The sequence below is a fragment of the Microtus oregoni genome, unplaced genomic scaffold, assembly GCF_018167655.1.
Source record: "Microtus oregoni isolate MIOR12 unplaced genomic scaffold, Mior012 000001F_ref0000356, whole genome shotgun sequence".
Classification (NCBI taxonomy): Eukaryota; Metazoa; Chordata; class Mammalia; order Rodentia; family Cricetidae; genus Microtus; species Microtus oregoni.
In genome coordinates this window covers 8,711,847-8,734,456 of record NW_024543060.1, presented here as the reverse complement: position 1 = coordinate 8,734,456, position 22,610 = coordinate 8,711,847, and the positions used below count along the sequence as shown (strand labels likewise).

The following is a 22,610-nucleotide window of genomic DNA, read 5'->3' as shown; positions in this document are numbered from 1 at the left end:
TAGGTGGAGAACAGTAGGTTACATTTCAGACACACACACACGCACCACACACACACACACACACACACACTTGTACAGACGCGCGCACACACATATGCACACACGTACACACGCACACATATGTACACACGCACCTTTCATACATGTTGCTATCCTCACCATTGTTAAGTACCTACACAGCTCAGCATCATCTCCCAGATTCATGTTGTGCTGTAGCCATCGCCACTGTCAACCTACAGAACTCTTCCTATTGCAGAGTCAAACTCCTGTGCCCACTAAACATGTCTCCATCATCCACCCTCAGCCCCTGCCCCACCCCCCAGCTGTGGCTGTGTGGATCTGACTGTGGTGGGTCCCGCCTGTCAGTGCAGTACTCTGGGAAGTGGATAGCTACATTTTTCGCTAACCCTCATTCTTTTTTAAATGTTAATATTTTAAATATCGGTATGTCTTGTCTTTATCAACAGTGAACAACACATTGATTATTAATGTGCTTCAACTTCTGACAAATACTGGTTTTGTGATAAACCAACCATGAAATAGTATCTTTTCCCCATGTGCCTTCAAACCCAGAAACTCATTTTACTTTTGCCTCATTTCAATGTTGTAGATACCGACATATTTACCTTTCTGTATGTCATCAGACTTATTATTGAAACTGGAGTTCACTATTGTTTATACATTGTTGGTAAGAGTTATTTTACATCCAGTGCAATACATAACATACAGTATGCCATTTAATGAATTCTAGTAAAATACATAGTAAAAAAATAAGTTTTCTCTTGTTAAAGTCCTTTTTTTTAAAAAAAAATGTTTTTATTGAGCTATATATTTTTCTCTGCTCCCCTCCCTGCCTCTCCCCTCCCCTTCAACCCTCTCCCATGATCCCCATGCTCCCAATTTACTCAGGAGATCTTGGCTTTTTCTGCTTCCCATGTAGATTAGATTCATGTATATCTTTCTTAGGGTCCTCTTGGTTGTCTAGGATCTCTGGGATTATGATTTATAGGCTGATTTTTCTTTGCTTTATTCCTAAAAGCCACTTATGGGTGAGTCCATGTGATAATTGTCTTTCTGGGTCTGTGTTTCCTCACTCAATATGATGTTTTCTTGTTCCGTCCTTTTGCCTGCGAATTTCAAGATGTCGTTATTTTTCCTTGTTGTGTAGTACTCCATTGTGTAGATGTACCACATTTTCCTTATCTATTCTTCAGTCGAGTAAACCCTCGTTCTTTTGGGTTCCTTTTACCCACCTTTTCTCCACTTCTGGCCCATGAGACAGAGACTTTCAGCTCTCTTGTTTACATTTAATAGACAGAGTTACTGAGACCCTTACACCCATGACTCCTTTATCACCAACTACAGAAATGGAAATAGACACAATGCCATATCATCACCCCCCTCCACCTCCCCGACATCCTCCCAGGGAATGAACTCACGCTTAGAGAGATGAACTGGCTGACCAGGGTTGCATCAAGAGCCATACATAAGATCTGAATCCGCTCCAGCCCCACGCTGCCAAGGCCCAGGGCCGCAAACAAGGCATCGCGCCATCTGTCGGGCTGAGATTTTGGCGTTCTGACAGCCACAGGAGACACAGCCTGGTGAAAGACAAGACCTCATTTGCTTGAAACTTTGAGTGATTTCAGATCTTTTCAAATAGAGAATGAGGCCGAGGGATTTGTTTTTTTTTTTTTTTTGGTTTGTTTGTTTTTGTTTTTGTTTTTTTGAGACAGGGTTTCTCTGTGGTTTTGGAGCCTGTCCTGGAACTAGCTCTTGTAGACCAGGCTGGTCTCGAACTCACAGAGATCCGCCTGCCTCTGCCTCCTGAGTGCTGGGATTAAAGGCGTGCGCCACCACTGCCCGGCATGGGATTTGTTTTAAGGAACTGGCTCACAGCACCGTCGGGGCTGCATCCTGCAGGTCAGCAGGGTGGACAGCTACCAAAGTCACACAAAGTCAGGAACGACTGACTTTGTTAGCCTTATCTAAACAAAGCAAAACAAATCTTAGAGAACTGTTTGGAGCATGCTGATGTTTGATCAGGTAATTTGTGCATCTCAGCCTCTCCAGGTTGAAATAATGAAATTAACCCCTCTCTCCTCACATGCCTTTCATACCTGTGGGAGTTTTGAGGCAAACAGAGCTGGAGAGGCCATGGCCTCTCCTCATGCACACTTGCCTTTCTGTGCTTAGGAACTGGTCAGAGCGAAGCCTAACTTACTGAGGGTTGCTTCATAAAAACACAGTGTCACTTAGCGGTGACAGCGTGAGTGAGGCCCAGGGGTCTGGGGAGATTTCCTGGTAGGGCCTGAGGAAAAATGGACAGGACACAGAGGTTTGGGGGTAGAAGGGTACACAAGACTTGGGAACCAGAGTAGACCAGAGGATGCGGGGAAGCAGAGTAGAATAGAGGATGCTGGGAACCAAAGTAGATCAGAAGGATGCAGATAACTCAGTTGGTTTTCTCCAGACTGTGCATCCTAAGTCAGAAAAAGGTGCACCCCCGTATTAAACACATGCAGACCGTTAGATCGTGTCTTTAGTGCCTGAACAGGGCACTCTGATAACTTCCTATAGCACTTCTTTTGGTGGTGGCGGCAACTTTTGTTGGTGGGTTTTTTAACTGTTGGTTGGTTGTTTGGTTTCGTGGAGACAAGTGTAACCGAAGCTGGCCTTGGCCTTGCTGTAGACGAGTATGACCTTGAAGTCCTGATTCTTCTCCTGTCTCCGGGGTGCTAAGATTGCAGGCATGCCCACCGTGCATGGTTTATATTTATGGTGCTGGGACTCAACTCATATGGCCTTGTGCACGACAGGCAAGCATTCTCCCAGTGGAGCCACATCCCACAGCCTTCATATAGCATCTTTATTACATTATCTATCATCTGGGGACAGGCGCGTAGGCCGAAAGCACCGTAGCATTTTACACAAGGTTAAACATTCATGAATGTTGGTGTCCTTAGTGGGGGACTCCAGGGTCAAGTCCCCCACAGAGACTGGGGATAAGCGTCTGTCCATATTAGCTCTCCTGTTCATACCGACTTTCTGTCTCCCGCAGACACGAATGCAGAGTTTGCATCCAGATCCCAGAGCCCAGTATACAAGCATCTATGGCGCCCTCAAGAAGATCATACAAACGGAAGGCTTCTGGAGGCCCCTGCGGGGCCTGAACGTGATGATGACGGGCGCAGGGCCCGCACATGCCATGTATTTTGCCTGCTACGAAAACATGAAAAGGACTTTAAATGACGTTTTCAGCCACCAAGGAAACAGCCACCTCGCTAATGGTATTTTGAAAGCGTTTGTGTGCAGCTAGGAAGCTCTTCTCTTCAATGTTTGCTCCCTGGGTCTTCTTCCTCCCCAGGACCCAGCAGCCTTCGTCTCTTCGGCAGCTTGCTCAGGAACAGAGAACTCTAGGGTCACGTGATTGCACACGCGCGTGCGCGCACACACATACACACGCACTCGTACACATGTTTTATTCATTCCCTCTTTCTCTGGGGGAAGCTGGTGGTAGAGGTGTTTTGGTATTTATTGTTGTGTGGGCTTTTTTTTTTTCTTACAAAAACCACTCAAAACAATTAATGATCAGTCATAGGAAAAAAAATCTTTTGAATGCTGGATTGCAAACCAAACAAACAACACAGAAAAGGACAGCTTCTTTGAGACTATTTAAAAACTGGTCCAACAGGTCTCTCCAGCCCCAGGATCTAACTAAGTTTGGAAAGGTCAAGACGGTTTATGCTGACAGAGGACTTGTCCACAGCAGAAGGCCTTCCCCGCTTTAAGCTGCAGGAGATTCGGGCCTTTGACCCCCCCAGCCTCCTCCGTGTGTCTGAGTCGCATCTTTCTGCAAGCCAGGGCCGAACTAGTTTCCTGTGGTTGATCTGGGGGAGGGGAGAGGGTGGCTGGGAACTGGGCGTCTGTGGGTAACTCATATGTGAGTCAGGAACCAATGGGCCAGGTCAGGTGGTACGTGGGGCGGGACTTTAATGGGCTTTTCAGTGGGTGAGACAGGACTGTGGATAGCAGGCAACATAAGGTATGTTTACTTTGACATCATACATTTTGAGGCATTGGAGGAATGGATGTGACCCTCAGTAAAGCTCGCCAGAACAGAATAGCGTCCCTTCCATCAGCCACCCTTAGAAACAAGCATCCTTGGCTACTTTGATGACTTGGCTTTTCAGCTGCTGATCATGACCAAGCGCCACGCCCTCGTGCGTCTCTGAGGCGGTACTTACAGGCCCAAACCGCCTTCCGTAATGGCTCAGCTCTTTGAAGGAGACTGTCTGCCCAGTGCTATCCCTGTAGCAGCGTGCCAGATCCTATGGTCACTGGCCCCTTTCTGGGGTCTGTGTGTGCAGTCGGCAGGAGCCGCTAGGTGCCTTCCTGGTCATTGTAACTGACAGGCAGCTGCGCGGCAGCGGGAGGCACTAGGAAGCCAGAAGCAGAAATTGCAGGGCTGGTTCAGGCTTTCAAAGCCAGGCCGGGAGAGACCTTAGATGAAGATCACTCACAGGTCCAGTCCTAAGCGTGCTTGGACTTCAGTTAAGGCAGCCAGTCATATGCGTGATGCTATCCCCATCAGTAGCCTCAGAGATTTCTCTGTACTGAAAGGCTCAAGACAAGAGAATCAAAGTCTAGGCAAAGTGTGGTTTCTGGGCTCCAACCTTTCCCACGGTTGACTTACAAGGAAAGGAAAGGTCTTCGAGATGTGTAGAACAGACGCCCTGGTCCTTGGTGTAACTCAGCATTCCTACCTCCGCTTTGGGGTTTTAAAGTTTGCTCACCTCGGGCTGAGCCTCTCGCTAATCAGTTTTGAGCCTTAGAAAGCTAAGTTCATCTGACCGTAAGTTCAAGGAACTTTCCGGGGCACCTGGAGTCAGCAGTTGATTTTCTGGAGTTTGTTTTGCAGGGATAGCTGGGAGTATGGCCACCCTACTCCACGATGCAGTAATGAATCCAGCAGAAGGTAATGTTCCACGGCTCCAGGGCGGGACAGTGGGGGACAGGTGGAGAGGCCGGAGGAGCTGGGGGCAGGAAGGTGGGCAGGGGCTCACTTCATTGGCCTGCAGGAAGATTGCATTCTTTATACATTACTGGGAGGTCTCAGGAAAGCCAGGGAGCCCTGGGGTTCTAAGCACTTCCTGCCATGGAAACAGCTAAGCAGAGCTGTCTGCCTACTTGGCAGCATCCTAGGAGAAGTTAGAAACTACTCTTCAGGCCCTGCCCCAGGCCCACTGGGGCAGAATCCTTGGGGATGCTTTGCGTGGTTTTCAGTACAGCACAACCAATGTGTTCAAGGGCATGCTCAGTAAACACATATACACGTTGGACACTTTGCGTGTTTAAGGGCGTGATCAATAAGCACATATACACATCAGACACTGTTCGTTCTTTCCAATCACAGATGTAGGGGAATTGTTTCTATCTCATTCACTGTGGGTTGCATCACCCACCCACTTCAATACAGAATCTCATCGTACAAACCAGGATGCCCCGGAACTCCCCTGAAACCCAGGCTTGCCCAAACTCCAAACCTTTCTGCCTTAGCCTTTTGAGCACTGGGATTACTGGCATATATACATCACCACCACCCTTGATTTGTAATGATTATAGAACATTTTAAGAAAAAGTGAATATATAGAATTATTCCCCCTATGTACCTCTAAAATTAATATGTGGCCATTAAATCTGTGGATACAGAATCATGGTGTAGAGGGACTGACTAGCTGTATCTATCTTGGGATTTGTTCTTTTTTTAAAAAGCTGCTCCTACAGGGACCTGACAACGACAGTCACATGGTCAAGGTTAAGTAAGCAGAGTTTACTTAAACAGTACTTTTGTTTGTTTTTGTAACCCAGGCTGGTCTTGAAATCTCTATCCCCCTATCCCAGCCTCCAGGTTTCTGGGATTCATTCTAAGTAAATGCTACTACACCTGGATGTTTGTATTTTTTAAAGAAATAATTATGTCTGTGGGTGTTTTGTTTGCATGTATTTATGTGTACCCAGAAAAGGGTATGGTATCCCCTGGAACTGAAGTTACAGACAGTTGGGAGCCTCTTTGTTGGTGCTAGGGATCAAATGTGAGTTCTCTGGAAGAGCAGCAAGTGCTCTTAACTTGAACCATCTCTACACACACACACACACACACATACACACACACACATACACACACACACACACACACATACACACACACACACACACACACACGTGCGTGCGCGTGCACGAAGCTCATCTCCCTTGCCCACTTGGCTTTACTCTTGACTCAGTTGGGTCCCTGTTTAAAGATGGACCGCATCATGAGGATGCTCTAGGCCGTGTGTAGGTGCCGTCCAGACTCTAGGGAACGCACTTCATTTTCTCTGGTCCTATGAACCATTGTTTATTTTGTCTTAAAGCCAGGATCTGCACTAGGGGATGCCACTCAGCTTGGACAGATATAATTCTAGTGTTGTCCCAGGTGAACTCTGATACAGATTAGAATCAGAGAAGTCAGGGATACTTTTGTTTTGAGACAAGATCTCACTATGTAGTCCTGGCTGGCCTTGAGCTCATAGAGAGCCACCTGTTTTGTTCCCCCTAAGTGCTGGAATTAAAGGCATGTGCCAGCAGGCTCAGCTCAGGGACACTCTTAACAGATGGGCCAAAGACAGGTCAGGGAGATGGAGATATTCGTGGCCAATGTGTAGGCGGCTAGGACCTGGGGATCAGGTTGTCTGATTGAACCTCAAGTGAATGCCTGATTTGGGGGTGACCTCTCATTCGAACGTCAGACAGGAAATTCTTTAGATGTACGCACTTTCCTGGCACGGGGTCCCGGAGGTAGCAATGAAATGAAGTTGAGGCAGGTTGCCTGGAGCTGGCCCTCCATGGCTTCTTGGCTGGGGCTGTGTGTGTGCTGTCTTGGTCCCTGTCACCAGTGTGTGTTCTAACATGCTGTTTCTCTTTATTGGTTGGCTCCCCATTCCACTCCCATCTGGGATGGGAGGGCCAAACCAACGACCTGCCTGTCGGTTGCGCCTCCCGGCCCGGACACAGTGGTGAAACAGCGTTTACAGATGTACAACTCGCAGCACCGATCAGCCCTCAGTTGTATCCGGACGGTGTGGCGGACCGAGGGGTTGGGGGCCTTCTACAGGAGTTATACCACCCAGCTGACCATGAACATCCCCTTCCAGTCCATCCACTTCATCACCTACGAGTTCCTGCAGGAGCAGGTCAACCCTCTCCGGAACTACAACCCCCAGTCTCACATCATCTCAGGAGGCCTGGCCGGTGCACTGGCTGCAGCTGCCACCACCCCGCTGGATGTCTGCAAGACCCTCCTCAACACGCAAGAGAACATGGCGCTCTCCCTGGCCAATGTCAATGGCCGGCTGTCGGGCATGGCCAACGCCTTCAGGATGGTATACCAGCTCAACGGCCTCACTGGCTATTTCAAAGGTCTCTATGCACGGGTCATCTATCAGATGCCTTCCACCGCCATCTCCTGGTCCGTCTATGAGTTCTTCAAGTATTTCCTTACGAAGCGGCAGCTGGAGAATCGAACTCTGTACTAAAGGAACGGGCAGTGGGAAGTGGTTCCAGCATCTTTTGTTCCTGCCTCATCCCCTTGTCTTCACACCCAGGCCCTGTCCTACAGGGTGCTTGCGCCGGGCCCTTCATTCCCTGGTGCCCTAGGAAGGGAAGGACCAGCCTCCACTGCTCAGAAGGCTGGCTGTGGGGACACCCCGGGTGGTGGTAGGTGGGGAAAACTTGGGAAGGAGAGTGAGAAGTTGCTTTTTCTCCTCCTTCCTCGAGAGGAATGTAGCCTTTCTGCATCCCTGTGGCCTCCTCCCTAGATCTTTCGATCAACGCCGCAGAGGAGAGCAATGACCCAGTAAGAAGAGTTCATATACATAAAAGGACCATTACCCAGTCTAAAATAGGTGGATAATGTTTATCCTTTATTTTTCTACATAGAGATTTTTGAAATTGTGTGTGCTTGTGTGTGTGTCCATAAATAGTATTAGAGTTGGGATGATATACCTGTTTTTTTTTTTTTTTTTTAATAAGAGGGTTGAATTCTTCCATCATAAGAAGTAAAACAGAACAAAACAAAACAGGAAAAAAGGCACCAAAGTAATAAATGGCTGCTGTGGCCTGGAGTTGTGTGCGGCACCTCTCCCAAGGGAGTTTAACTTGAATGTAAAAATAATAAATACAAAGTTTATATTTTGAATTTTCTCTTTTCATGGGGGAAAAAGGTACGTTGAAAACAAGTCAAAATAATGATCTATCACTTGGAGCTTTTTTTTTTTTTAATTCTTTTTAAACAAACAACAAAAAGTCACCTGTGTGTGCCTTTCTGTCTTTCCTAAAATTTTCAGGACCAAAGCTATGGCCCTGGAGCATTTGCCTCCGTCTGTGGACACAGCTGTACAGTACTAAGCATGCTGGTTGTCCACTCTGTAGGGTAGTGGGCCCAGGAGCATAAGAATGTCTGGCCTTCACCTTTCCCAAGAGTGATGTGAGCGTGTGCCCCCCCCCCGATCAGCACTTAGCATTGGATTCGCCATCATTTGCCTAGCAAATTAGTGGGCCGACTCCCGCCTTGGTCTTAGGACCGATTTCTGTAGCGACCTCAGTCTCAGGCACTTCAGCTAATTGGGTCGTCATGTGTTTTTATCAAAGTCACCTCTTAACCCAGTTCCCCTGCAGTCTAGGGATTTTTGAAAATCCCATCTGGACTATTTCTGGCACTCATCTGTCCCCTGCCCTGTTGTAGCCTCGGGTCTTACCGGTACATCACAGCCTCTCACAGCACTGAGGCCGGCCTTCCAGCCTGGACTGCACTGCTGGAGCCTGCTAGGACCCTCTCTCTCTGCCTCTCCAGAGCCGCTCAGCGGCCTTGGCTCCTCCTGTGTCACTTGAGAGCCTATGTCCTCTCTGCTCTGGTCGATCATCTCTGAGAGAACACACAAGCCTGTGTCTTCTAGTCTGTCACTCTCAGGAGAGGACAGAATGGTCTCAATGTCCCTCTTCCAGCTTGTCTATGAACGAGCAGGGGACACACTGGTGTTTTGACTTCCTTGGCCCTGGTCTCGTTTGGAAGCCATGGCTAGCATGCTCCTTCTCACTGGGGAAGCATGAACCTTAAGTTCCTGTGGCTAGGTGCCACTGCTTGGGAAAAATTCAGCTTGAACTTGGAGACTTTTCGTCTTGGGGCCACACATCACCCAGTGCCCTTGGGCACAGGTTTTGATTTTGTCCACTAACTGAGAAGTTAGATGATGGTCAGCTGTCTTCTTTTTTTCTGATCAGAAGGAGGAGAGAACCACCTCGAGTACTTACAAGTTCTCCATGAGGGCTTGGTGGCTGGCTGCTGAGCTGTCATACCACAGGGTGACAGGTTTCTGTGCTTGCTGGTGTCTGAGGCTAACTGGTGCCCTTTTATCACTGATCATGTTTCTGCTGTCCCCCTGCGAGTGTTGAGTAGTGTTAAATATAAATGGAAGGGGGAATCAAAACATAGAGTCTAGAGTAAAATTGAAGTCAAGTCTGAAACATTCCTACCACACCCTGTGGTCCATCTGGTGACGAATCCTGCTGCAAAAACAATATTCCTGTTGGGTTTTCTTTACAGCTACCTTCTTCTGGAATAGCCTCTGTGGCCAGGGCCATGTAAGATGGAGAAGTAAGACCCAAACTTAGCAACTCTGTGTGGGCTTAAGTCCTCACTGTCGCCTCCCTGTAGTGATGGGCAGATTCACAGGGAGACAGCTTTTTAACCAGCCCTGCCCACCCGAGCCATCACAGGTTGAGCAAGTGAAAGGTGGTTAAAAGTTGTGAAACCCTAAACAAACGTGTTTCTCACTCCTCTAGGGGTTACGTTGTCCCCTCTCACCCTTTGCTCCAGGGTTGGCATTGTCCGTGCGCCGGGCGCATTAATGGCCTGTGTATTGTGATTTTTGACATCGCAAAGATCTAAATAGGAAAATGCTTCCCCTGTCCAGTGGCCAGGTTAATAGAGTTATCGGCATCTTTGGAGTGACTCCCGAGGATGGACCATGTGACCTGGTGCGCTGTTAACACTTTAGCTGTGTGTGTGTTCTCATGATCAGGCCTCATGACAGTCAGCCACTTAATAGATGAGTGTTAATTTATTATAGAGTAAAACACTGATCTTTAAAAATGGGAATGTTTTTAATTCATGACTATTTTTTTAATTGGAATAACTATAATTACTTTTATGTGTGCTTGTGTGTGTGCCCCCCCCCCACCATGTCTTACAGCCATCCTCCTCCGAATGTCACCCCAAGGCTGTATCTCCCAACACACTGCTATGCCAGTAAGGTTCTATTTAACTTTATTTATGGGTAATTGTGTCTGTAAAGAACAGATGTGCTGCCGCCAGTCCCACACTGTGGGATAAGAGTGGCCCAGTGTTATTCTCTGAATGTCTTTAAAATGCCTGTGGTCAAGATTGTTTTCGCCTTGTGACTTCTGAGCACGGGGAGCTGCAGTGTGTTCCCATGTGGGGGTGTCTGCTGTGCTGCTACCGTTGTAACACTGGAGCTGGAGAAAATAAAGCATTGTTCTGGAAAGCGTCGTGGACTCTTTGTGAACACAGGGGCGGGAGAGTGGTCGTAGAGGAGACTGCTAGACCGGGAACTAGCCCAATTGACTGCAGATCACCACTTTTTCAGCAGAGGGCGCCCCTGTACATCACCATAACAGAGGGTTCTCCTGTACATAGATCACATTAGCTGGAGGTCTGCCTTTTTTCTTTTTCCTTTTTTTTTTTAAATTTATGTGCATTGGTGTTTTGCCTGCACATATATTTGTTTGAGGGTGTTGAGTGCCCTGGAACTTGAGTTTTAGACAATTGTGAGTTGGCCATGTGGGTGCTGGGAGTTGAACCTGAGTCCTCTTGAAGAATAGCCAGTGCTCCCTCCTAACTGCCCGGCCATCTCTCCAGCCCCTCTTGCATACGTTGAACACCTGGAGGACCATGACTTTTCTCTGCGTACACCTCCGTGGAGAGTCAGCTGGGAACCTCTTTCAGAAAAAGCCCCCAATTGGCCAGAGTCCACACTCCCAAACCACAGCCAAAGCCAGAGAGTGGAACTTTCCCAAGAGGAGCAAGCGAAGAAGCCTGAAAGGAAAATGTTTGCTTTGAGAACCCTGGATGCTGCCCGCAGAGTCAAGGTCAGTACGACTGCTGAGTCCCTACCAAAGGTATAACGTTAGAATGGAGGCTGAGCCTGGGGTCCAGCCGTGGACACGGGTGCCAGGTGGGCAAAGGTGCTGGGCAAAATGCGTGGGTAGCAACTTTCTGTCTTTGCCCACAGCCAACTCTGCACTCCTCAAAATTACCTCATGGCTCGTAGCTGGTGTGTTTTGATACGGGGTGTGGTGGAGTGGGTTCAACCCATTCTTCTCCGTGCCTGGATAAACTGAGCCAGCAAATATGTGGTAACTGCTGATAACATAATCCACGCTGGAGCTGTAGGACGGATGTGAAAGATGTCCTACCCTCAAAGACCCTGAAACCCATACTGCAAAGACAGCCAGGCCTGTCATCCCAGCTACCTGGGAGCCAGGAGCTGACAAACTCAAGGCCAGCTAAAGTGCCTATTCTTGGTGAGGACCTGGGTTCAGTTCCCAACACTATGGGTGACTGACAACCCTAGCTTCAGGGAGTCTAATGCTTCTGACCTCCATTGATTTTGGCACTTACGTGTAATACACATAATGGGAAATAATTGTAAAATAATTTTTAATGTTTAAAGGGGACTAAGTTAGGCTGAGTGGCAGAGTGTTAACGTATGGGAGATTCTGGCTTCAGTCCCTACCACCAAAAGGCAAGATAAGGGACTTTCTTATTGACACACTTTAGTCCCTATTCCCCAGGATGGCAGTGGAGGAGGTTGCTATGGAAGTTCCATGCAGTGCAGAACCTCTTTATCTCCTGGACGGCCATCCCAGCCTGAGGTGACTTCGGTGCTTGGGCCTGGCTCACCGGTGCTCACGCTGCATCTCTTCCTGTGCAGGGACATTAGGCTGGACCTCTGCAATCTGCTCCAGTAGGTCTGTGTTCACCACAGAAACTAGTAGTTTCTGCAGATCTCGGCTCTGCTTTCCTGAGAGCTGGCAGTGTACCAGCACATGTTCGGTGTGTAGTAACATTTTGTGGAGAAAGATAAAGCTTTGGGGTCCTCTCTAGAACACCCATAATTCCTGCCTTAAAGAGTTCTAAAAGGAAGGGTTTTCTTTTTCCTCAGCTCAGATCTCCTGTTGTGATTTTTTAGTGGGTTAACTACTCTTCTGGGAAGACCTTAAGGTGCCAGGGCCTCGGGGAGAATGTCATCCTAATACTGAACACAAGACTCAGGTGTGTGTGTGTGTGTTGGGGGCGGCAGGGGAGGAGAGGAGGAATATTAAAGGGGCTTGCTCACTCCTGAGAGGGAGGGAGGGACGGAACAGAGAGATGAGAAAGGAGTGCATCTGGAACTTTTGGTGTAATCCCCCGACTTCCCTTCCAGGTAGGCTCCACCTCCCACAGATTCTGCCACCTCCAAAGAAAACCGAAGATTAAGTGTTTAAACACTTGTGCCTGTTGGAGACATTTCACACCCAAACCATAGTATTGCTCTTGCAAGAAGTTTGACCCTTAGGTAGCAGGTTATGGGGTGATGCTGAAGGTCTTTGGAAGTCACAGGGTGAGTGGGGTTGGTGGGCATCTTAGGTAGTTTGGTGTCATAGTGAAACTTCCCAGAAGGATGGCTAAGAGTCAGGCCAAGAAGATGGGAATGAAATGCTAGAATCTGAGATTCAATGGAGATTTGGGGGGTGGGACTATAGTGCTGGCTGAGAAACACTCCTGAGGGCAAGAAGGCCCTCACCAAAATGATCAACAAGAGGTGATACCAGACCCTCTCCAAGTAGCTGTACCTCAGTGTTCACAGAGCATCTGAAGCCAGTGAAGAGAACAGAGAGGCTGGGAACTGTGAGTGACCTGGGAAGGGCAGAGAGATAGGAACCAAGCTAAAGAGAGGGCCAAGTGTTCCCCATTCACAGAGAGAACCACCAAGGGAAGGCCTTGGAGCTCAGCTCCTCAGCTGCCACCTGCTGATCCTGGCCGCCACTTGTCGATCATACACTGAGTGCTGGGATTACAGGCATGTACCACCACCTGTTTTGAAAAGCTTTTCACTTGAGAGAAATACATGTGGCTATAGAAATGATTATTTTAAAATTATCCCATATTCATGTCCCATGTGTCCTGAGTAGGGGTAGGGAGGTCACAAGAACATGGACGGGATAGAGGTGGCTGGAGAAATGGGCGGGGGGAGCACAAAACATTTTTTTCAAAGCTATTATAGTGGTACCTAATGTATATTGACTAAAATGTATAATTTAGATATATTTTATGTGTATAAATATTTTTCCAGCATGTATATATTACATCACTTGTGTTCCTGGTACCCTTAGAAGTTAGAAGAGAAAGTTGGCATCCCTAGAAATGGAGTTATCAATGTTTATGAGTCATCTTTCCAGTCCCATATTCTGATTTTAAAAAATGACCAGGGCCGGGCGGTGGTGGCGCACGCCTTTAATCCCAGCACTCGGGAGGCAGAGGCAGGCGGATCTCTGTGAGTTCGAGACCAGCCTGGTCTACAAGAGTTAGTTCCAGGACAGGCTCCAAAGCCACAGAGAAACCCTGTCTCGAAAAACCAAAAAAAAAAAAAAAAACCAGAAGTCCTCATTTGACCAGAAGTGCTCATGAAAATAAAATCTACTAATAAAATAATTTATAAAAGGATTCATCACCATATTCTGATGAATTTGTATAGTGTTCTAAAACTGAATTCTTTTTTTTTATGAAAATGTTCTGAACTGTCCCAATCTTGGATTACTTCATATAGCCGAGTTGCTGGACGATAGCTTTTCCTTCGTCCCTGAGATGTCACACAATAAAATCGTATTGCTCCCAGTTTTCATGACAATGACCGTTCTCCGGTGTTTGTCATGAGTAAATCCACACAGGTGTGAGTAATCACTCCACAGATATGAACAGGGAGTTTAGGAGCCTCTGAGACGTGCGTGCACTAGGAATCATGGAGGTTTTAATGTGGTAACACACTGTTCTCACTGGACTAGTACACGTAGATTATGGAATGCAATTAAATATTTGATTCCCAGCTCAATCCTGAATTTCTATGTCTGGCCACAAGGTGGTGTCTAGTATTCATTAATACTGGAGCCAGGCACCTCATTGGTTGTCAGTTCAACCAGGAGACCCTCCCAGACCCACCTCTTCGCCCTTCCTATACCTTGTTGCACCAGATTTTTTTTTCAAGTGGCAGCATTTCTAAAAAAAAGTTTGGTGACCATGTTTTTTTGTCGAGGAGACTTGGTTTTGGTCAATTGTATCTTTGGTATGATACGTATATGTACTTTCAATGTTTTTAGTTCATTCTTGATCATGTATCAGGGTCTCTTTCATACAGCCTAGAACAGAGGCATGTATGCATTTACAAGTGCCTGTCTTGGGCTGCACACTGGTTAGCTTGCGAGGATGATGTTCCAGAGGAGCCTGCTCAGAAGGTGACTTTACAACGAGGTATACCCAAGGTGCATACACCAGATGGCCATAGAAGGAAGCACACAAATCCAGGTGTCTAAATTCTAGACTTGTGTTCAGTGTAAGGTCTCTAGATCCATGGGGGATTTATTATTTTAGATTTATATATTTTATGTGTATGAGTCTTTTGCCTGAATGCCTTGTACATCCTGGCAGAGGCCGGGAAAGGGCATCAGATCCTCTGGACTAGAGTTACAGATGATTGTGAACCATCATGTGGGTGCTGGGAACCAAACCCAGGTCTTCTGCAAGAGCAACACACCAGCACCCCTCATCCCCCTGCATGCACCATGAAGGTTTAAGATGGATAGGAGCTCACTGATGCTTTACATGGTGATGTTACCACATGGAACTAAAACCAACAATAAATGAACTTAGAAAAAATTCACAGGTTTAAAATAATGGATGTGCCTTAGTCTCCCTAGTGCTGGGGGACAGGCCAGTGTCACCATGTCCAGCTGTGACCTGTATGTTCTTGGGAAAGGAAATCTTGGACAAGAAAGTATAGACCAGGGAGTATGAATATTATAAGCTGAATGACAGGGCACTATCATCATTGAGATAGGTGCGTCTTTTTGGTGTGTACACCCGTGTGTGTATTTTCACTGGTGTGTGTGTGTGTGTGTGTGTGTGTGTGTGCACGCACGCGCATGCACGTGCCCACATATGTAAGCCAGGGGGCTGTCTCTGCTGGTGTTTTTCAGATTTTGCTGTGGTTATTCTTAGTTGCCAACTTGACATACCTGGGATGAGGGACTCTCGACTGAGAAATTGCCCCTATCAGACTGGCTCATAGGCTTTTCTGTGGGACATTTTCTTAACTGCTAATTGATGGAGGAGAACCTAGCTCACTGTGGGTAGTGCCACCTTGGGAAAGTGGTCCTGGGTTATGTAGGAAGCAGGTGAGTGAGCTGAAGCAGGTGAGCTGAAGCAGGAGGCAAGCCAGTAAGCAGCCTTCCTCCCTGGTTTTGCTTTACCCTCTTGCCTTGAGTTCCTGTTTTGGCTTCCCTTGATGAGGGACTGTAAACTGTTACAATAAACCCTTTCCTTCCCAAGTTACTTTTGGCCATAGTATTTACCACAACAACAGAAAGCAAACTAGAACAGTTGGTGTTCACCTTTTTTCGAGACAAAATCTTTCAATGGCCTCAAACTCACCAAGTAAGCTAGACTGGGCACTGAGGCAATTTGGCAACTGCTTCTAGTTATTACATAGCCACACATAGTATTTCATGTGAAGCATGGATACATTTTAAAATCCTGATTTGCCGTGACATGAGGACTCCAATGTAGGAGACCCATAGGCCTAGAAATTTGCAAAACAGATCCTATGGCTGGTTCAGGTCAGTAGATTATTTTGGTCCCCCTGACCTAGCCTTTTCCTTGGACCCATGGAAAATTAGAAAGTTTAGGGTGAGCCCTGAGCTATTCATACTGCCATCACAAATTCATTTATAAGCAAAAGAAACTTATTTTGCACCATTCAGAGGCTAGGAAGTTCTGTCCTTCACAGGAGTCCAGAAAAAGAATTCCAGTGCATGTGTGTACTCTATTTCTCCTGAGTGAGTCAGTTGGCCCACCTAAGAGGCTGGAGAGATGGCTCCATTAACCAGAACACTTGCAGCTCTTTTGGAGGACCGAAGTTCAGTTCCCAGTATGCATATGGTGGCTCCAGCTCCATGGGATCAAACGCCCTCCTCTGGCCTCCTTGTGCACTGCAAGACACATGGTGCACATACATCCACACGGGCGAACCACTCCAACACATAAAATAAAAACAAAGACATCTTCTAAAATTTTAGTTAAAAGTTCAGTTGCCAATGATCCCACCCAAAAGAGAAAAAGGAAGAGAGAAACCTTAGTAGTGTCTGTTGTTTTATATCCTAACAATCTAGCATTTCCTTTTTACTTACTACATATAATCTTCAAGGGTATTATTCCCGCTGGAGTTAGGGTACCATTTTCCCTTTTCAGGAAGGTGTATTCTGTAGGTGGGATCCTGGTGGAGCTGTGGGGGCTGCTGGGTGGGAGAGGCAGCAAGAGGAATAGAACTGAGAGACATGTCTTTCAGACTAAGGCTCCTAGAGGTGGTTCTGACATCGAGCAATAACTTGGTGCTAATATGGACTTAGTAGCTAGAGAGATTGGCAAGCCTGTGTGTGCGTGCTTGTTTGTGGTTGGGAAGGGTCTGGGTTGTTCCTCTACAAAAAGAGACTTCAGATGGTGGAAGGAACCATCCAGGCTTGCTTTCTAAGATGCCCCTGTACATTTGTTATTCTGTGTGATTGGTAACAATGAGATTTGCATCCATTGTTTCTTCAGGAAGTTACTAAGAAAGGTGAGGAACACCTTCTTAGGAGGGGCCAAGGCACAGGTGTCTTGCAGTGTTTGAAGAACCACTGAACCTGAAACAGAGCTTGGGGAAGCAGGGCCTGAGCAAATGTGTCCAGGATGTACGGACTGGCCAGATGGAGCACCTGAGCTAACTGCAGGGCCTGAAAGAAGCCAAGAACAGGAGTGGAGAGTTTACCTGCTGTATTGAACAGGTGTCATCTCCAGCAAACATAGCTAAGCCCAGTCCTGAGACAAAGGCGACTTCCTCCTTCTGGTCGACCTCATGTTTGCATTTGACATCTGGGCAGTTCTAACACTGGCAGGCTAATAGGAAGGATGTGGCCTTGGTCTGGCTCCCTGGGGCTCAGGCCCAGTGATCTTAAACTGTGAACAGAGTTTGAAAGAAACGATGCGGCCCTTGTGCTCTTGTGGCCCACCTCCCAATAGCCTTGCTGCTGACTTCAGCCGTGATGGGTTTTTCCACTGAGAGATACTGGGTAGAAGAACTGTTGAAGAGGGCCCCAGTTCCTTCCTGGCACAGATCTCACATGGAACAGACAAGGAAATCCCAAATCTCTGTTTATGTAGATAACAGAAGAATTGAATGTGCTGACCAGGTTTACTCTGCAAGAGTTTCCACCAAGCCCACACTGAAAGTCACGTTTTATGGATGACTTTTTATATTGTTAAATTTAGGAGAATTCAGTGAACATTTGGCTTCTACATATTGTATCAATTGTTTTAAGAGATTAAATACATGGGGTAGAAAGTTTAGCATACTTTTAAATATTTATATTTGCTTAATAATAAATTATAAATAAACTGTATAATAAATAATATAAAATATTATAAACAATATAAATATATAAAATAAGTATAAATAAAATAATATAAAATAAATGTTTTTTTATTGGCTCTGAATTTTGAGAATTAGGCCAGGTGTTGGTGGCGCATGCCTTTAATCCCAGCACTTGGGAGGCAGAGGCAGGTGAATCTCAGTGAGTTCAAGACCAATCTGATCTGCAAAGCGAGTTCCAGGACAGCTAGGACTGTTACATGGGAAAAACCTGTCTCAAAAAGCAAAAAACAAAACAACAAAAAAAAAAAGGGGAGGGAGAGAGAACAGATGAAGAGTTGTCTAATTATCACAATATCCCAAGGCACAAAATTGCTGCTGCCTCTCAAATTTCTCTTGTGCTGCCTCGGTGATACCAATTACTTCTTCTGCCCTCAACTCTTAGCAAATCTGTCTTCGTTCTGTACAGACTTGTCTTTTTCAGAATACCATAAAGGCTCTTATGGGTTTATAAGATATGCCAATTTATTAATCCATTCTCTAATAAAATCTTATTTATAGTGCCCATGCTTTGGAATGATGTTGAATAAAGCTGATCTAATCATGCATAAGTAAAATTTTGTGTTAATGTAAGGTTTCCTTTTTATTTATTTTTAATGTGTATTTCTGTGTTCCTGCTTGTCTATGCAGTGCCTGTGTCGGCCAGAAGAGGGCGTTGGGTTCCCTGGAACAGAAGCTACAGGAGGTTGTTAGCCACTACCTGGTGGGTTCTAGTGGGTTCCTCGGCAAGAGGAGCAAGTGCTCTTAACTGCTGTGCAATCTCTCCAGCCTCCATGTTTCTTCTTTCCTCTTTTTATATGTATTCACTATACATGGCTGTGTTGCCTAAGAACATTTTCATACACGTACATGTCATACATTGACCATGCATTCCCTTCCCTCTTCCCATTCCCACTGGGTCCCACTGCCCAATCCTCCCCTGGCAGTTTAGCTTCTACTTCCATGTCATGCAGACCCTCATGATTTTACATATGTTTATAAACAAGGAACCACATCTGAGAGAAAACATATTTGTATTTGTTTTTTGTTTTTTGTTTTTTTTTTGTTTTTTGTTTTTTTGAGACAAGGATTCTCTGTAGCTTTGGAGCCTGTCCTGGAACTAGCTCTTGTAGATCAGGCTTGCCTTGAACTCAGAGATTCCCCTGCCTCTGCCTCTGCCTCTGCCTCTCAAGTGCTGGGATTAAAGGTGTGCACCACCACTGCCTGGCTATATTTGTCTTTCTGAGACTGGCGTAATTCCTTTGATCTCCATGCCGGTCTTTGCACCAGTACCATGGTGTTAGTCTAATTAAAAAACCCAGTTATACAGCAGTAAAAAACAAGGACTTCTTGAATTTTGCATACAAATGGATGGAAATAGAAAACACTATCCTGAGTGAGGTAAGCCAGACCCAAAAAGAGGAACATGGGATGTACTCACTCATATTTGGTTTCTAGCCATAAATAAAGGACATTGAGCTTATAATTCATGTTCCTAGAGAAGCTAAATAAGAAGGTGAACCCAAAGACAAACACATAGGCATCCTCCTGAATATTAACCTTCATCAGGCGATGAAAGGAGATAAAGACAGAGACCCACATTGGAGCACCAGACAGAAATCTTAAGGTCCAAATCAGGAGCAGAAGGAGACGGAGCACGAGCAAGGAACTCAGGACCGCGAGGGGTGCACCCACACACTGAGACAATGGGGATGTTCTACTGGGAACTCACCAAGGCCAGCTGGCCTGGGTCTGAAAAAGCATGGGATAAATCCGGACTAGCTGAACATAGCGGACAATGAGGAATACTGAGAACTCAAGAACAATGGCAGTGGGTTTTCTATCCTACTGCACGTACTGGCTTTGTGGGAGCCTAGGCAGTTTGGATGCTCACCTTACTAGACCTGGATAGAGGTGGGCGGTCCTTGGACTTCCCACAGGTCAGGGAACCCTGATTGCTTTTCGAACAGAAGAGGGAGGGGGACTTCATCGGGGGAGGGGGAGGGAAATGGGAGGCGATGGCGGGGAGGAGGCAGAAATCCTTAATAAATAAATAAATTAAAAAAAAACAAAAAACAAACAAACAGAAAACCCAGTTATAGTGATACTTCCCATGTTTTTCTTGCTTAGAATTGCTTTGGCAACCTGGAATCTTCTGTACTTCCATTTGAATTTTAATATTCTTGCTGTTTTTAAGGAACAAAGCTGGAATTTCGATGAGGATTGGATTGGATCTGATTTTGGTAGTATAGCCATTTTCATAAAGTTAATGCTTCTGATTCATCTTCTCATTCTCGCAAACATCCTGTCCTTCCGCTTTAGAGGAGTGGTTCCCGTTGTCCCGGTACCTCCTGAGAAACTGGTACTCATTTGCATTGATGGCTCCCACCTATCATTTGCTGTTTGCGTGACTGTTTTAGATACTATTTTCTTCATATTTGGTTTTCATCCACTTGATGACAGTTTCTTAGTCTTCATTGAGTTTGTGTCATTGGCCTTCAATGAGACTTTTAAATTTATAAAATGCTGCCTTTCACAACATTTAGGAAGTTTTTGCCCTTATTTCTTGAAATTTTAGCTGTGTCCATGTCCCTCATCTTTTATTCCGTGACATTAGAACTTGAATATTAGAACTGTTTTGAGGTGTGTGTGGGTGGACAGAGAGAACCTCAGATGTCATTCTCAGAAGCACCGCCCGCCTCCTTAGATCTCTCCTTGGCCTGGAGTTTACCAATTATGACGGACTAGCTTGGCCGGTGAGTCTCAGCGATCATCTTGTCTCGACCACCCTGTGCTAGACTTACAAATGTATGCTGTCAGAATCATCGTCTTTGTGTGGGTGCTGGGCTTCAAACAAGGGTCTTCGATGGCTGACCATCCTCTTCACTTAATGTCTGTGTAGTAGGAGCTGCGGGCTACGTTCCTGCCGCCCGGCTTCTGGCCGCCTGGCTAGCTTATGCCCCAAAATAACAACACACAAATTGTATTCTTTTAAACACTGCTTGGCCCATTATGTCTAGCCTCTTCTTGGCTAACTCTCTTGACTAACCCATCTTTAGTAATCTGTGTAGCACCAGTCTTACCGGGAAAGATTCAGCATGTCTGACCTGGTGGCTTACTCCATTGCATCTCTGACCTCACTTCCCTTCTTCCCAGCATTCTATTCTGTCTACTCCACCCACCTAAGGGCTGGCCTATCAAATGGACCAAGACAGTTTCTTTATTAACCAATGAAAGTATCTCCTCCATCATGTCTGCACTTTTGATGTCATCTCACAACATTTTAAGACATGATTTCTTTCTTTCATATCTTTGTTCTTTCTCAGAGTGGGAATTACTATTGATCTATATATAGTCTTATTTTTTTCTTTCCTTTTATTTTGGCTTTTGGATTCTGATATCAGGCATGGTGGCACACTCCTATAGCCCTACCCCTTGAGAAGTAGTAGCAGGGGATGCTGCAAGCCCGAGGTCACCTGGCCCTACATAGTCCAGGTAGGAGAAAGGGAAAGAGTGGGGGAGAGAACTAATTTTACATTCTTGTCAAAGGTGTTTATCTAATTTCAGAGGTCATAATTCCAGAAGCTAAGGCATAAGCAGCTAAGAGTTGGCATCTTTTAGTTGTTTCTTAAAAATTGGTAATTTCATCATTGACATTTGGGTAATAGCAGGTAGCATCTTGAGTTCTTGGAATGCTACTTTGTGGGAGTCTGAGTGAAATTAAAATCCTCTGGTGGTTTTGTTTGTTTTAGTAGATTGCCAACCTCATCATATTCCTAGTCCAAGTTCTGTTTTCCTCCTATGGAGGAAGGGGATGTGCGCTGAGATTTCAAAGCCTTTTTTTATTCACCCTTAACCTTCACTCATGTTCAGTCTTGGCGGTGGTCGGTGGAATTTTTAACCACAGTTCTGTTCTCCTAGTCTTTACTGTACTTCATTCTGAGCTCTGTTACACACCTATGAAATTCAATATTTAATTCTGCACTTCTCTTTTCTACAAAATTTTCCCATCCTCTGATGCTATGAATTTCTTTACCTGGTTCTTCTGGCCAGAAGTATGAGTTCTCTAAGAATCTTAGCCCCTATCCCCTGCTATGATGTCACACAGTTATATGCAAATAAGCTACCGTGGATACAGAGCAATTGAAAGAAACAAGGTTGGGAGTTGCTCCCATCCTCAGTAAGTCAGGAACTTCTCCTTTGTGAGTCCATGTTACGGGTGCCACTCTAGTGGCTGTCAAGCTTTGTGGCTGAGGCCGAGGCCAGATCAAAACCTAGAGAGAAATAAAAGTCTCCCCCAAAAGAGAGATATGATGATTTCTTTCCTATTTTTCTGGTAGCCCTTTTGTTTTTTTTGTTCCCCAATCTACTCTGAGAGGTTTCTTGTTATTTGTGCTAGCTGGAGTCAATGTGCTTGGTCCACTCTCAGGTCAAAGCCAGATTAAAGTGACAGACCCAAAGAACAACTACAAAACTACCCTTGCCTCGGTCAGTCTCGTCCCCTCTCCAGGAGGTGAGAATTGAACTCAGGGCCTTATTGCTTGCTGAGCAAGTGCTCTACCACTGAACTAAATCCCCAACCTGCACGGATCCATCTTTAAAGTTGTCTTTCTTATCTACTTACTCTTGTGGACTTTTCAGAGCCCACAGGTAGCTGTGTTTTGTATCTTGTAGAATTGTGTTCAGTGGAAGAAATAGGATGTAGTGAGTCCATCCCAATTTACCCAGCACTGGAATCCTTAGGCTGCTGACGTTTTTTGGTTTTTCGAGACAGGCTGCTGACGTTTGACCCATGGC

The 22,610-nt window shown here is 46.0% G+C and overlaps 1 protein-coding gene across 2 annotated transcripts in view; it reads left to right on the top strand.

Moving 5' to 3' along the window:
- Positions 1-10,594, top strand: part of Slc25a37 (solute carrier family 25 member 37) — a 40,308-nt gene extending 29,714 nt beyond the window's left edge. The window contains exons 2-4 of one of the 2 annotated variants that reach the window (XM_041671506.1): positions 3,062-3,290; positions 4,922-4,978; positions 7,054-10,594. In XM_041671506.1, coding sequence (XP_041527440.1) covers positions 3,062-3,290; positions 4,922-4,978; positions 7,054-7,574 — 807 coding nt within the window. In that variant the 3' untranslated portion in view covers positions 7,575-10,594. Of the gene's footprint in view, positions 1-3,061; positions 3,291-3,327; positions 3,833-4,921; positions 4,979-7,053 lie in introns of those variants that run through there. The other variant, XM_041671514.1, reaches the window with a different exon arrangement.
- The last annotated feature ends 12,016 nt before the right edge of the window (positions 10,595-22,610 follow it).